General features: G+C 41.7%; 1 protein-coding gene across 1 annotated transcript in view; it reads right to left on the bottom strand.

Moving 5' to 3' along the window:
* Nucleotides 1-1,247: 1,247 nt before the first annotated feature.
* The window catches only part of LOC118397505 (nuclear protein localization protein 4 homolog), a 38,862-nt gene continuing 24,240 nt past the window's right edge, over nucleotides 1,248-15,869 (bottom strand). The window contains exons 10-17 of the mRNA XM_035792351.2: nucleotides 15,034-15,105; nucleotides 14,721-14,847; nucleotides 12,535-12,695; nucleotides 11,072-11,143; nucleotides 7,141-7,233; nucleotides 6,639-6,755; nucleotides 4,077-4,179; nucleotides 1,248-3,797 (exon numbers count right to left, since the gene is read on the bottom strand). Coding sequence (XP_035648244.1) covers nucleotides 3,634-3,797; nucleotides 4,077-4,179; nucleotides 6,639-6,755; nucleotides 7,141-7,233; nucleotides 11,072-11,143; nucleotides 12,535-12,695; nucleotides 14,721-14,847; nucleotides 15,034-15,105 — 909 coding nt within the window. The 3' untranslated portion in view covers nucleotides 1,248-3,633. The remainder of the gene's footprint in view (nucleotides 3,798-4,076; nucleotides 4,180-6,638; nucleotides 6,756-7,140; nucleotides 7,234-11,071; nucleotides 11,144-12,534; nucleotides 12,696-14,720; nucleotides 14,848-15,033; nucleotides 15,106-15,869) is intronic.

Below are 15,869 nucleotides of genomic sequence, written 5' to 3'. Positions count from 1 at the left end.
AATTATATCCATTTTAAAATATGCATTTGAAAACAAAGTAAAAGTAGTACACTGAACAAAAATATAAATGCAACGTGTAGGTCCCATGTTTCATGAGCTGAAAAAATACAAAAATATCAGAAATTTTCCATATACACAAAACCTTTATTTCTCTCCAATTTAAAGCACTTATTTACATACCTGTGACTTGGTAGTTAGTCTCTAGAGCTGGATCTCAAAGGTTGTGGGAACTCGGAGGAGAAGGGGTTAGTGGGCGACGGCGTTTCTCATTTGCCAAGATAATCCATCCATTTGACAGGTGTGGTATATCAAGAAACAGCATGATCATTACACAGGTGCTTCTTGCGCACACTAAAATGTGCAGTTTTGTCACACAACACTATGCCACAGATGTCCCAAGTTGAGGGAGTGTGCCTAGTGACTTGTTTGGGTGAGCGGTTTGCTGATGTCAACGTTGTGAACAGAGTGCCCCATGGTGGCAGTGGTGTTTTGGCATGAGCTGGTATAAGCTACAGACGACCACAAATGTATTTTATCGATGGCAATTTGTGAATGCAGAGATACCGTGACAAGATCCTAAGGCCCATTGTCATGCCATTAATTCACTGCCATCATCTCATGTTTCAGCATAATGCATGGCCCCATGTCTCAAGGATCTATACACAATTCCCAGAAGCTGAAAAACAGGGACCAGTTGAGAACAAAATAACACAAATCAGAAAAACACCAATTTGTAAAGACTTCAAAAGAATATGGGGAAAGAGTTCATTTTTTATTTAACTAGGCAAGTCAGTTAAGAATAAATTCTTATTTACAATGACGGCCTAGGAACAGTGGGTTAACTGCCTTGTTCAGGGGAAGAACAACAAATGTTTACCTTGTTAGCTCGGGGACTCATTCTTGCAACCTTTCGGTTACAATGCCAACGTTCTAACCAATGGGCCAATTGTGCGCCGCCCTATGGGACTCCCAATCACAGCTGGATATGACACAGCCTGGATTCGAACCAGGGAATGCAGTGCCTTAGATCGCTGCGCCACTCAGGAGCAATGGTGGAGGTCCTGCTTCAAAAAGCACACAGTGCTTCAGAGTACACATGCATTCTGAGGCCACGCACCATATGGCCTTTTAAATAGGCCCCAACCTTAACCACTTCCCTAAGAGGGCAAAATCAGCTGTAAAGTACAGTTATGAAGAAACAATATCAGGCTTATCAGGCAAAACAAAATAAAACACTGCTCCATTGATAGGAATTATTTTTTTTATTGTTTTACTGGTATTTTTGATATTGAAAATTTAAATCCAGGTGTACAGTATCATAACTTTCTTTCAGGGTCCAATTCTTCAGCTCTGAGCGGGAAGTTGGGACTTTTGTAGCTCTGGTCCAGGGCATTACGTGCGGCTTCATCAGCAAGCCATATGTAAGCCCCTGGACCAGAGCTAGGACATGTGTTATGTACTGTTCATCAATCCGTTAGCATGGCATCAGCAGATCTTCAGATCTTCTCACAGAGGGAAAGGGATAGAAACAGGCAAAATAACCTTAAAGCATTGTCAAATTAATCTACAAACTAAAAATATATACTCACGTCAATGAAAATTACTTCTAAGCTCTTATAAAAAAATCTTTATAAATAGCATAATTTGAAAGCTATGACCGCCACCCCCCTCTTCTTTTTAACTTAAAAATGACCATTTCCTGATAGCAGCCCCAAAATGGATGAAAAATTCAAGTAACAGGCCCAACCTCTTGGGACACTCGCTACATATTTTGAATAAAGCCCCTCTTCAGGAAATACTTGAAGGCTGGAAAAAGTTGAGGTATCTGTTGGACTAAATCTGACTTCTACAATGTCAAATTAGAGTAAAATCAAACCAAAAAAGAAAATCAAACCAATTAATTAGTTGAATGCTATCAAAATAGCAGTGTAAAGGTTTGAGCGCTTTATTTCAAGCATATAAAGCTGAATCCCTTGAATCAGCGATATATGTGAAGTAACACACAACCCCCCAGTGTTGACAGAGCTCTTGTGGAATAAGTGCTCGTGTGGAAGGTCAATGATACCCGCTAACCCATTCATATTCTCATTATAGACATTATAGTGTACCTGGATCACTGTAATCTGCATCTCAAAAAGGGGGTATGAGAAGGGGAAACATTCCCTACTGAATTGATTGTGCAGTGGACATCAGTTATTTGACATCAAATTACTACCGAAGGAATGAGTTCAGTTTTACAGCTTTTAGTGGAGGGAAATATTGGTTCTATGTATAAGAAGCACACACACCCAGAGCTCAACACTGCCTGCCTTCTCCCCCCTTCTTGGCAATCTCTTTTTCCCCTCACCATCTTTCTTCCTCTCCATCCCAGGTGCACAGCACATTGGCCTGCTGGAAGGCATGGACCATTAAGGTATCTTTCTCTCCCACTATGTTGACCTGTGACCTATGGAGTCTTTGAAGGCAGAGTGATGGAGATCCATAGGGGGCCCGTCAGAGAAGATATTACCCATTCTCTACGCCCTGGCCCCAGTCGAAAAAGGACAAGAGGCCAGAAAAAGCTATGGCGAGAAAGAGGGAGATACTGGGTTAACTACCTACACTGTAAGTAAGCATCTCAAAGCTGCCATCAAAACAGGCATGGTCTACTATACAGTATAAGCTTCAATTGGAGATATAACAAATACTGAGCATGTACGCCAGTTCTAATTCAAATGAGAAATATAACCCAAAAGGCCATCTCCCAAACTTACTCCTGAGGGCATGGCATCAACCAAGGGGAAAAGCCTAAGCAACCGAGAACAAACATCACTCCTGCAACAGAAAACACTAAATAAAGGAAGTTAGATTTATGATACTGTGTATGATAGATCACTTTAACGTCTCTAAGCTTGGGCCAATGAAGAGATCTTATAGATAGACCGTCACTGTCTGATAACTGTCAACTGTAAGGGAGGATGAGTTCTACAAGAACTGTAGCATCTGACGGCGCAAAACTGACCCAAACTGATTCAAAAGTCCAGATATATACTGTAGCTACAATCAGGAATTAAATGTAATTAAATAAACAGCATCAATCATTCCTCTAATAATGTATATTATTTACACAACAGAATTTCCAGAATAAGTCATAACAGCAAGAGGGGATGGGCACTGGTCGGTGTGAGTGGGATATAACATCCAAATTCTAGAGTCTTTCTTTTGCCGTTGTCCTGAAGCACAGACATTTTTTGGGGAGCCAGGTCATGGAAGAATTATTAGGGGCCATAGGGAGAAATAGGGAAGAAGACTTGATGCCAAAGTGCTTTTACCTAAACATGTCCCAGCCAGTCTCAGTCAGAGGCCACGGCGGAGAGAGAGAGAAAGAGAGAGGATTGAGAGCACACAGTCAACCTTTGTTACATAATTTCATTTGCTGTAAACTAGTGCCTTCATTTTGCGCTTATCATTTCTAAGCAGTCTGAGATGGGAGGGACTGAGGGTCAGGGGGAGGGGCCAAGAGGAGGAAACATCCAATCCCGGTGCAATGATGTCATTGGTGCGTAAGGAAGCGGGGAGGTGGGCAGGGCTGGACATAGGGTAGTAAAGGAAGGGATTGAGAAGCAGGGCAGGGGGCCACAGGAGGGATGGGGTTTAACCCCTCGGCAGGCTGCACATCTCACAGAGCTCTGTGCCTGGTTGGTTCATGAAGGTGCAGTGGAGGCAGGACCACATGGCTGATGAGGAAGCTGGGGTAGAGGGACCCCCACCCATGGCACCAAACTCCTGAGGGCCCGATGGCTGCCCACCCTCCGTGCCTGAGGAGAGAAGAGAGAGTGGTCAGGGGTAAGGGAAAACAGGTGACTCTTACCAGTGATTACTTTTCAGACTTATTTTTGTATGAAGGAATGATACATGTAATGAGCTGATTCCAAATTGGTCTTTGTGGTCAATAAAGGTTTACTGAAATTAATGCAAGACAAGTTCAACTCATCCATCACTTTAAAATCCAATCCATTTCTTCTCAACAGCTATAGAAATGTAAAAATTTAAACTAAGGCATGTCAGCACCCTCCTTGATGCCCAGTGGTACTTACTGCACAGCTGCTCGATGGTGGCCCACTGCTCAGACTTCTTCCAAGTCTGAGCCAGATCCTCGTCTTTTGTCTTCACCGCGTCCAGCAGCAGACCAATGCTGTCCTATGAACAGATCATTATAACTCTGTTATACAACATACAGCGCACATTCAGAAAGTATTCACACCCCTTGACTTTTTCCACATTTCGTTATGTTAACCTGAATTTAAAATGTATTACAATACCCCACAATGTCAAAGTGGAAATATGTTTTTAGAAATGTTTTCAAATTAATAACAAATGAAAACGTGAAATGTCAAGAGTCAATAAGTGTTCAACCCCTTTGTTATGACAAGCCTAAAGTTCAGGAGAAATATTAGCTTAACAAGTCACAAGTTGCATGGACTCACTGTGTGCAATAACAGTGTTTGATTTTTTATTTTTTTTTATTTTATTGTCTTGAAATTATACTGTACCAGTCAAAAGTCTGGACATGCTCATTCAAGGGTTTGTCTTTATTTTTACTATTTTCTACACTGTAGAAGAAGAGCGAAGACATCCAAACTATGAAATGACACATGGAATTGTGTAATAATAATATATTTTTTTAAACGGTTAAAACAAATCTAAATATATTTTGAGATTCTTCAAAGTAGCCACCCGTTGCATTGATGACAGCTTTCCACTGGTCTAAATGTCCATTGCTCATGTTTCTTGGTCTCTTCTTATTGGGGTCCTTTAGTAGTTATTTCTTTGCAGCAATTTGACCATGAAGACCTGATTCACACAATCTCCTCTGAACAGTTGACATTGAGATGTGTCCTGTTACTTGAACTCTGACGAATTTATTTGGGCTGCAATCTGAGGTGGTGCTAATCTAATTAATTTATCCTCGGCAGCAGAGGCAACTCCGTGTCTTCCTTTCCTGTGGCGGTCCTCATGAGAGCCAGCTTTATCATAGCGCTTGATCATTTATAAGACTGCACTTGAAAAAACTTTCAAAGTTCTTGAACTTTTCCAGATTGACAGACCTTCAGGTCTCAAAGTAATGGACTGAATTTCTATTTTCTTATTTGAGCTGTTCTTGCCATAATATGGACTTGGCATTTTACCAAATAGGGCCATCTTCTGTATACCACCCCTACATTGTCACAACATAACTAATTAGCTCAAACGCATTAAGGAAAGAAATTCCACATATAACCTGTTAATAAGGCACACCTGCTAATTGAAATACATTCCAGGTGACTACCTCATGAAGCTAGTTGAGAGAATGCCAAGAGTGTGCAAAGCTGTCATCAAGGCAAAGGGTGGCTACTTTGAAGAATCTCAAATATATTTCAGTTTGTTTAACAATATTTTGGTTACTGCATAATTCCATGCGTGTTACTTCCTAGTTTTGATGTCTTCGCTATTATTCTACAATATAGAAAATAGTAAAAATAAAGAAAAATCCTGGAATGAGCAGGTGTCCAAACTCTTGACTGGTACTGTATGTCACGACTTGGAAATGGCTGTCAAGGAATGATCAACAACCAACTTGACAGAGCTTGAAGAATATTAAAATGTGCAAATATTGTAAAATCCATGTGTGCAAAATTCTTAAGTGACTTACCCAGAAAGACTCAAAGCTGTAATCGCTGCCAAAGGTGATTCAAACATGTATTGACTCAGGGGTGTGAAAACTTACATGTTAGATATTTCTGTATTTAATTTTCTATAAATTAGCAAAAAATTATAAACACTTGTTTTCACTTTGTCATTAGGGGGTATTGTGAGTAGATGGGTGATAAAAAAATATATTTCATCCAATCTGAATTTAGGCTGTAACAACAAAATGTGGAATAAGTCAAGGGATATGAATACTTTGGAAGGCACTGTATTTTAAAGTGAGTAAAACACTACATGACCAAAAGTATGTGAATGCCTGCTCGTTGAACATTTCATTCCAAAATCATGGGCATTCAAATTATGCTGGTCCCCCCGTCGCTGCTATAACATCCTCCACTCTTCTGGGAAGGCTTCCACTAGATGTTGGAACGTTGCTGCGGGGACTTGCTCTATGGACCTCACTTTGTGCACGAGGGCATTGTCATGCTGAAACAGGATAAGGCCATCCCCAAACTTTTTCCATAAAGTTGGAAGCACAGAATCGTCTAGAATGTCAGTGTATACTGTAGCGTTAAGATTTCCCTTCACTGGACATAAGGGGCCTAGCCCGAACCATAAAAAAAACCAACACTATTATTCTTCCTCCACCAAAATGTACCATTGGCACTATGCATTGGGGCAGGTAGCGTTCTTCTGGCATTCACTAAACCCAGATTCATCCGTCAGATTGCCAGATGGTGAAGCGTTATTATGTAAAGCGTGTAATGTATTTAACCGCCATCAAAGACATTCTCAGGAAAAACATCCTGATGACTACGACACTAATCACTTCCACATTGGACAATGGTGGTGATAATCTGAACCTTTTGTAGCGTGACAACAAACCAAAACATTGTGCTTGAACGTGTTTGGTGTGTGCGCAAATCTGTATGATGTGTGGAAAAGAGTGTGTGTGGCATTACAGTACTTACTCTGAGAGGCATGACCTCGTTGGTGACCAGAAAGATGAGTAGGTGAAAATCCGACACAATGTCCAGGAATACAGTGGAGGTGCACTGGGACAGGTACGTAGCTAAACTGTGGAAGTCCTGTTACACACACAGAAAGGGGAAAACATAGAATATGATCGAGAGTAATAATTTCCTATAACCCCTCCATTGCCCAGGGACTCTAAACATGAGCATTCATTTTCATTGGCAGAGTTCCATGTGATCAGGTCAGGTTGAAACATAGCAGAAATTGTGGCTGTTGCCAAAGAGGGTTATAGGGTCAGGGGGGGAATGACAGAGCCTTCTGAAAGCTCTGAGACAGAGAGAAGTATGTAGGTCACTATTTGGCTACTGAAGCAAAATAAATATAACATTTTATTTGTTACTGTGGGTGTGTTATTGAGCAAGTCTCTCCCAGGATGTGTCTGTTCTCTATGGGGAAGCGTTGTGTGGAGCAGAATGGTGTGCGTGTGATAATGATTACCTGTGTCTCTCCCAGGATGTCTCTGTTCTCTATGGGGAAGCGTTGTGTGGAGCAGAAGGTGTACTGGGGGTCCTTGGGGAACGTGGTGGTTATCTGGATGGAGATGGAAGGAAGGAGAGCGAAGAAGAAGAGTTGACTGACTGGAAACGAGTTAGATCTTTGAGAGCACGCGCCTTCACTCTGACATCAGTGAGATGTAGAGCCAAGAAAACAGCCAAGAAAACAGATGTCAATATGAAAACAGAATACAAGAAGGAATTAAGTGCTCTCAGATGGTAATAAATATTTGGCAAGTTATCTAGTTCTTTTTATTTTCTCTGGCTCATCATTGGCGAGCACCACTCCAGGGTGAGGTGGTAGATGTATGGCTGCATGGCATGGAGATGCCAACATTCTATGACATTATTGTGGAAAGAGGAAGAGATCATCCTGACATCATTGGGCAAAGTTTCGGTTTGACCATTTAGTTGTTCGTAAACACACACAGCAACCAAAATGTTGTGAAAACAACATGTGTATATGAACTTGCTAGTTGGAAGGCATGGGGAATGTAAATGAAATAATATTGATTGACAGAGGCTTATTTTAGTAGACTGGCCCTGCTAAGTTTGTTAAACTCTAAAACCTGCCCTACCGCTACTCAACACAACATGTCATTGATGAATTACCGACAGTGCCTTCAGAAAGTATTAATAACCTTCGACTTATTTCACATTTTGTTGAGTTGGGGAAAAATGACAAAGTGAAAAAAATTGTTTTTAGAAATATTTCCACATTTATTGAAAATTAAATACAGAAATATCTAATTTACAGAAGTATTCACACCCCTGAGGTAATACATGTTTGAATCACATTAGGCAGCAATTACAGCTGAGTCTTTCTGGGTAAGTCTCTAAGAGCTCTCTACACCTGGATTGTGCAACACTTGCAAAATGTTATTTTGAAAATTCTTCAAGCGATCACATTGGTTGATCATTGCCAGACAACCTTTTTCAGGTTTTGCCATAGATTTAAGAAAATTTAAGTCAAAACTGTAACACGGCAACTCAGGAATGTTTACCGTCTTCAGGGTAAGCAACAATGATTTGGCCTGATGTTTAAGGTTATTGCCCTGCTGAAAGGTGAATGAATCTCCCAGTGTCTGGTGAAAAGCAGATTAAACCAGGTTTCCTCTAGGATTTTGCCTGTGCTTCGCTCCATTACGTTTATTTTTTACTCTGAAAAACTTCCCAGTCCTTAACTTCAAGAATATCCATAAAACAATGCAGCCACCAATATGCTTGAAAATATGAAGAGGTATTAAGACTTTAATATTAGACTTTAAAAGCGATCATACACTGTTTACCAGGGGGCAGGGATATCAACGTAAAAGCTCATCTGAAGATGGTGCTGGCGGAGGCTAAAACTGGCGAGTGTAGATGGTATAGGAATATTGTTATCCACATTGGCACCAACGGTGTTAGGATGAAACAGGTCAAAGGGCAACATAGCTTCATGTAAATCAGCTAGAAAGACGTGTTGGCATTGAGTAATTGTCTCTGGGCCCCAGTTAAGGGGAGTGATGATCTCTACAGCAGACTCGCACAACACTGGGCTACATGGGTCGGCAGGTAGCCTAGTGGTTAGAGCATTGGGCAGGTTGCTAGATTGAATCCCCGAGCTGACACGGTAAACATCTGTCGTTCTGCCCCTGAACATGTGTCGTTCTGCCCCTAACTCACTGGGCCTTCAATGTAAATACGAATTTGTTCTTAACTGACTTGCCTAGTTAAATAAAGGTTAAATAAAAAATAAATAAATAATAAATAAAAATCGCTGGTTGAAAACTTTGTAGATAACTGGCCCTCTTTCTGGGGCCAAACCTGCTGAGGAGTGACCAACTGCATCCAAGCTGGAGGGGTGCTATCAACAGAGAGCCCCGTCTAACTCTTCTAGGAGATAGGGTGCAGGCCAGGCAGCAGGCGGTTAAGCCAGCCTGCCAGCTTAGTGGAGTCTGACACTAGCACAGTCAGTGCTATACTCTACTAAAGTGGGTTGAGTCACTGACGTGATCTTCCTGTCTGGTTTTGCTCGTACGGTGGAGATATTCGTGGGCTATGGGTAGGGGTAGAAAGTTGGTAGTCTATTGACATCCCTCTAGTGGTGTGGGAGCTGTGCTTTGGCAAAGTGGGTGGGGTTGGCCCTGTCCGGGGGTATTGTTAGACATGGCCACAGGGTCCCCTGACCCCCCATCTCAGCCTCCATTATCTATACTGCAATAGTCTATGTGCCGGGGGGCTAGGGTCACTCATCCGATGAAGTTCTCCTGTCTTCTGGTTCCCCCTCTTCATCCCTCCCTGCACCTGCTGTCTCAACCTCTGAAAGCTCACTTATGAAAAGCCAACAGACAACTCCTGAGGTGCTGACCTGTTGCACCCTCTACAACCACCCTGCTGGTCATCTATGAATGTTTAAACATCTTGAAGGACGATCTGGCCTTAACGGCCATGTACTCTTATAATCTCAAACCCAGCACAGCCAGAAGAGGACTGGCCTCCCCTCAGAGCCCGGTTCCTCTAGGTTTCTTCCTAGGTTCCTGCCTTTATAGGCAGTTTTTCCCTAACCACAGTTCTTCAACATATGCATTGCTTGCTGTTTGGGGTTTTAGACTGGGTTTCTATATAAACACTTTGTGACGTCTGCTGATGTTTATAAATACATTTATAAATGCACTGCTTGTCTGAGGGACCTTACAGATAACTGCATGTGAATGGTTCAGAAATTAGGTAGTCTTTCAAAAAATGTTTTTACATTATTATTGCAGAGTAAGCCCATGCAACTTAGGTGACATGTTAGACAAATTTGTATACTTGAACTTATTTCAGGCTTGCCATAACAAAAGGGTTCGAATACTTATTGAATGAAAACATTTCCGCTTTTCATTTTTAATTCATTTGTAAAGATTTCTAAAAACATAATTCCACTAACATTATGGGTATTATGTGTAGGCCAGTGACAAAATCTCAACTTTAACTTCAGGCTGTAACAGCAAATTATGGGGAAAAATTTAAGGTGTGAATACTTGCTGTAGGCACTGTATATGCAAGAACTTGTTCAATCTAGGGGTGTGAACGTTTAAACAAAGTTAGGATGCTTGAAATTAGGAAAGATTGCTAACCGAAAAACTTTTTTTAATGAAGATGCACAAAGTAAACAGCTTGGTGGATCAATTTCCGCAACAACTAAGAACGTTGAAGGGGAAGGCTCAACTTTTCCACTGCTTTGGTGCCATGGCTACCAAGCTGTGAACAGCTTGAAGTGAACCTGTGCACATACTGTATGTGACTGTGAGAGAGCCAAGTGTTGCATCTCGCTAATCTCAATATCCAAGCCTATTCATTGATGATAGGCCATGCTTCATTGAAGTTATGAGACATTGCAAGCCAATAAAGTGTGACATACAGCCTTCCATTGCGAGATACAGCACGGTTTTGACTGGTGGCCTCCTGCCTAAACTGCGCCCACCCCTGCGCTCTCCATCCCTTGCAAGCTCGTTATGAAAGATGCAAGTGTTTGTTCTCGGAAGTACGGCAACCAATCAGTCTCCACCGTTCCAAAAATACGGAATCTTAGGAGTAAAATCTTAGCACTCAGAAATGGGAGTCGACGTGCAAGGAGTTTAGGAAACAATTATTTTGGAGTCGACTCTCCACCACTACGTCATCATGGTTAACAGTTGGGAAAATGGCGAATAGAAAGGCAAGCTACAGCAGCGAAGTCCTGTATGGGAATTCTTTGAGAAGTTAAATGAGAAGGAAATTGAGATAAAGTAGTACAGGTACAATGGTTAACCATGTTGCTGGCAGCAACAATGAATTCACATGGAATTTTATGAATTTTTCTTCTTGTTTTAACAGAAACATCGGAAGAAAAAATAATCAATCATACTCACGTCTATGATAAGGTACTCCACGGGAAGAGGCCGGGCTAGATAAGTGATGTCGTTGCCAAATTTATCTTTGTCCTGTTGAGGGGAAGAACAATCGTCAATGGAGAGAAAAATAGGAATACTGTAGCAAAAAAAGGTACACAGTGTTTCCTCCGACACATTGGTGCGGCTGGCTTCCGGGTTAAGTGGGTATTGTGTCAAGAAGCAGTGCAGCTTGGTTGGGTTTCAGAGGATTCACGGCTCGATTCACGGCTCTCCACCTTCGCCTCTCCCGAGTCCGTACGGGAGTTGCAGCGATGAGACAAGACTCACTACCAATTGGATACCACGAAATTGGGGCAAAAACAGTGTAACATTTTTTTTTTTAAATACAGAAAAATGAGTTTCCTTAGCATTTTCAACTGTACTGATGGTTTTATCACTAAGCATGTTGCGTTATATAGCGAATGTGTCCACTCTGGTCTTGGCACATGCGCTCGAGCCAACAGCTGGCAGATACAGTGAGGGTACAGCCTACATGATGAGAATATTATGGACAGAAAATTATTTTGAAATTTGTCAAATGGCAGCCAAGCATCGATCATGTCACCAGAATAAGACCCTCATTATTAGAAAGGAGCATCAAGCTCATCACCTTGGACTTTCACCACCCTGTGAAGTTCATAACTTATTTAATATCTAGCCTAATAAACTGCATGCTTTCCTGAGTCATAGTGGGAGGATCATACCATATCATCACGTGACTTCAAGTTTACTTCAATATGATAGTTGATTACATCAATATTGACACAAAGGCATATCCACAGCTAATTCGCGCATAATTAATTACAGACAAAAAGATCCCATGTCGAACTAACAAATTATCTGTCAGCATTTATAAAATTGTACTGATACTTCCTGTTTCCATCACAGCTGTCGTGTTTTTTTTTTTTATACGGTATGACTACTTGAATAAAACTGTAGATGGAAACGAGGTTAGTAATAGAAATAAAAGTGCTGAAAACATGTTGGCTCACTATTTAAAATGAAGAACAAATTATAGGATGAAAAATACTGGAGTTCTGGCGCAGGTACAACTGACTAGCGCTACCTAGCAAAAATAAACAATTAATTCTTGGAGTCAAAGTATCGAAATATCGTCCAAAATAATATTGCGATGTAACAGTATAGCAATTTTTCCAGCAACACTATTGGCTAGCTCCATTTATTCATACCATAGCCACATCCATTTAACTGATCAACTGAATAATTTCACTTAATTGAAGCATAATAAACTTCAATCAAGCATGTCAACGTTTGTTCCTTTAGTTTCAGCCAAAAGAAAATGTTTGGTGAACTAAAATGACAAAATGGTCTGTTAGTGGTGAGAAAGAAAAGGTAGTGACTTTGAGTGCAGTCTCTTTCAGAGTTTATTGAGCTTTTGAGAAGTTTAGACAGTCTAAGAATGCGTGTGTGTGTTCCTGTACCTTGTAGAAGACGTCCGGTACATACTGCTCTGTGCTGGACTCTTTAGCGTAGCCCAGCTCGGGGGCGTCTCGGCAGGGCAGTAGGCACTCGTCTCTCACCAGGGCCATGCACTGGTTAGACACCTGGTAACCCTCAAAGTGCACCTGGTTATCAGGACCACCTGGCGGGTAACACAGAGTCCGACTGGGGGTTGAATCAAATGGTCAAATACCATAGGATTTGTTTTATATATTTCTGTAATTATATATAATTATGTAATTGTATATATTTTTATAACCTATGTGGTGATGCTGTACTGTTAAGTTTGAGAGGAGATGCAGGACGAATTTCGCGAAACGGACACAAATAAATTATATAGGAGTGGTAAGACGGCACAAAACAATCTGGGACCAGGCTAGGGATTTCCTGATCTATGAATATCACAAGATCAGGGAATACCAATCATCACTCAATGTTATGTAAACAGATTGCTCTTTTAGACAATGGCGCAGGCCCAGGATAGCAAAATATACACAGTGCATTCGGAAAGTATTCAGATCCCTTCACTTTTTGTTACGTTACGGCCTTGTTCAAAAATGTATTTTTAAAAATGTCCCTCGTCAATTTATAAAACAACAAGAAAGATCCCATAAGTATTCAGACCATTTACTAAGTACTTTGTTGAAGCACATTTGGCAGCCTCAAATCTTCTTGGGTATGACGCTACAAGCTTGGCACACCTGCATTTGGGGAGTTTCTCCCATTCTGCTCTTCATATCCTCTCAAAAGCGCCGTCAGGTTGGATGGGGAGTGTCGCTGCATAGCAACTTTCAGGTCTCTCCAGAAATGTTTGATCTGGGCTCTGGCTGGGCCACTCAAGGACATCGAGACTTGTCCCGAAGCCACTACTGCGTTGCCTTGGCTGTGTGCTTAGGATGGTTGTGCTGTTGGAAGGTGAACCTTTAACCCCAGTCTCAGGTCCTGAACACTGTGAAGCAGGTTTAATCATCAAGGATCTCTCTGTACTTTCCCTCGATCCTGACTAGTCTCCCAGTCCTTGATGGATGCCACTATCATGCTTCACCGTATGCATGGTGCCAGGTTTCCTCCAGACGTGACGCTTGGCATTCATCAGACCAGAGAATCTTGTTTCTCATGGTCTGAGAGTCCTTTAGGTGCCCTTTGGCAAACTCCAAGCAGGCTGTCATGTGCCTTTACTGAGGAGTGGCTTCCGTCTGGCCACTCGACCATAAACGCCTGATTGGTGGAGTGCTGCAGAGATGGTTGACCTTCTGGAAGGTTCTCCCATCTCCACAGAGGAACTATGGAGCTCTGTCAGAGTGACCATCGGGTTCTTGGTCACCTCCCTGACCAAGTCCCTTCTCACCTGATAGCGCAGTTTGGCCGGGCGGCCAGCACTAGGAAGAGTCTTGGTGGTTCCAAACTTCTTCCATTTAAGAATGATAAAGGCTACAGTGTTCTTGGGGCCCTTCAATGCTGCAGACATGTTTTGGTATCCTTCCCCAGATCTGTGCCTAGACACAATCCTGTCTCGGATCTCTACGGACAATTCCTTCGACCTCAGCATGTTGTTTTTTGACATACATTGTCAACTGTGGGACCTTATAAAGACAGGTGTGTGTTTTTCCAAATCATGTCCAATCAATTGAATTTATCACAGGTGGTATCCAATCAAATTGTAGCAACATCTCAAGGATGATCAATGGACAGGATGCACCCGAGCTCAATTTCAAGTCTCATAGCAAATGGTCTGAATACTTATTTACATAAGGTACCTGTTTTTATTTGTAATACATTGGCAAAAAAAATCTAAAAACCTGTTTTGGCTTTGTCATTATGGGGGGTATTGTGTGTAGATTGCGGAGGATTTTTTATTATTATTCAACCCATTTTGGAATACGGCTTTAACGTAACAAAATGTGGAAAAAGGTCAAGGGGTCTGACTACTTTCCAAATGCACTGTATGTAAAAACAAACTGTTTTATTGTCACATACACCAGATAGGTTCAGAGAAAATATGTTTTACAGGTTCAGTCATAAAGCAAATTAGGGTTAAGTGGCTTGCACAAAGGCACATCGACAGATTTTTCATCGTCTGCTGGGTCACTGGCCCAACGCTCTAACCGGTAGGCTTAGAGTGAGCCACAGGTAGCCTAGTTAGGTGAGCCATGGGTAGCTAGCGTACCTGTGGCCGCCACAGTGATAAACTTGGACCCAAAGTGTCCGTCGGGTGAGAGTCTGCAGGGGTTAGACTGTTGGTTCTGGAAGTGTCCAGCCGTGATGCACTCCTCTGCACTCAGGAAATACGAGTCCTACACAGACAAAACATTTTAATGATCAAAGAAATAAAGAGTCAGATATTTCAGCTTTGTCCACCTAGAGTCATCTAGATTCATTCACAAAACTAATGTTGTGCGCTATTCCCTTGCATTTCGCAGTTCTGGTCTACAGGTTAAGGTTATAGTGCTTGTCCAGGCAGTGTATGGATGTGTTCTCACCTTGTTCCTTGTGTATTTAACCGTTCCTATCCTGGTGTCCTCAGAGAGCAGGTCAGTGAATATCCACCCCACCTACAGTAAAGACAACGCAGGAAGACAGTCAGTGGAACACCATCCAGCCAAACTTTAAGAATCTTTATGAGTAGCACTTCACTGCGGCGGAACTCCCGGCCTCAGACCCCAAGGCGGCAGATGTTGGCAGAAGACTGCCTCCTTAGGAATGGTAGGCTATAGTCTTATGGATACTTGGTAATTGGCTCCTCTACAATAGAAATACATTTTATATGTACAGGCAGGGCTCTCCCTAGAATGTTATGAAAAAGTTGTGCTGATGTAGACCTAAGGTTGTGTGTGTGTGTGTATGTGTGTGTGTGTGTGTGTGTGTGTGTGTGTGTGTGTGTCTGGAAGGAAGTTGGCGTCAGGAAGTTGGCGCATTTTGCGTATTTTTTATTTATTTTTTAAATAGAACATTTCCTGAAACCTAGAATCTTAAATTCCATAAAACAATGTAGCCAAATCAGTATCAATTTATCCTGAATGAACTTGGTGGAAATCTATTTTTTTGAGCTGAAAGACTATGGCTAGAGCTTACCCATGATGTTGCACAATGATTTAAGTCAATAAGTCATCGTATGATATACTTGGCCTTGAATTGACAAATCTGAAATGCCTATTTCGTGCAAATCAGTGTGAATGTGGTTTATTTTGCTATAATACGACAATTTATTTTAAGCCGGTTTCAGGGCTGGGATTTATTTGAATGTTACCACCAACCAGCATGGCATGTTTATTAATCAGAAACAGTTGCAAAGTTATTCCTCTTCGTGACAGATGAG

This window comes from Oncorhynchus keta, chromosome 2, assembly GCF_023373465.1.
Source record: "Oncorhynchus keta strain PuntledgeMale-10-30-2019 chromosome 2, Oket_V2, whole genome shotgun sequence".
NCBI lineage: Eukaryota > Metazoa > Chordata > Actinopteri > Salmoniformes > Salmonidae > Oncorhynchus > Oncorhynchus keta.
Note: the sequence above shows the minus strand (reverse complement) of the source record. Positions and strands in the feature narration are given on the sequence as shown.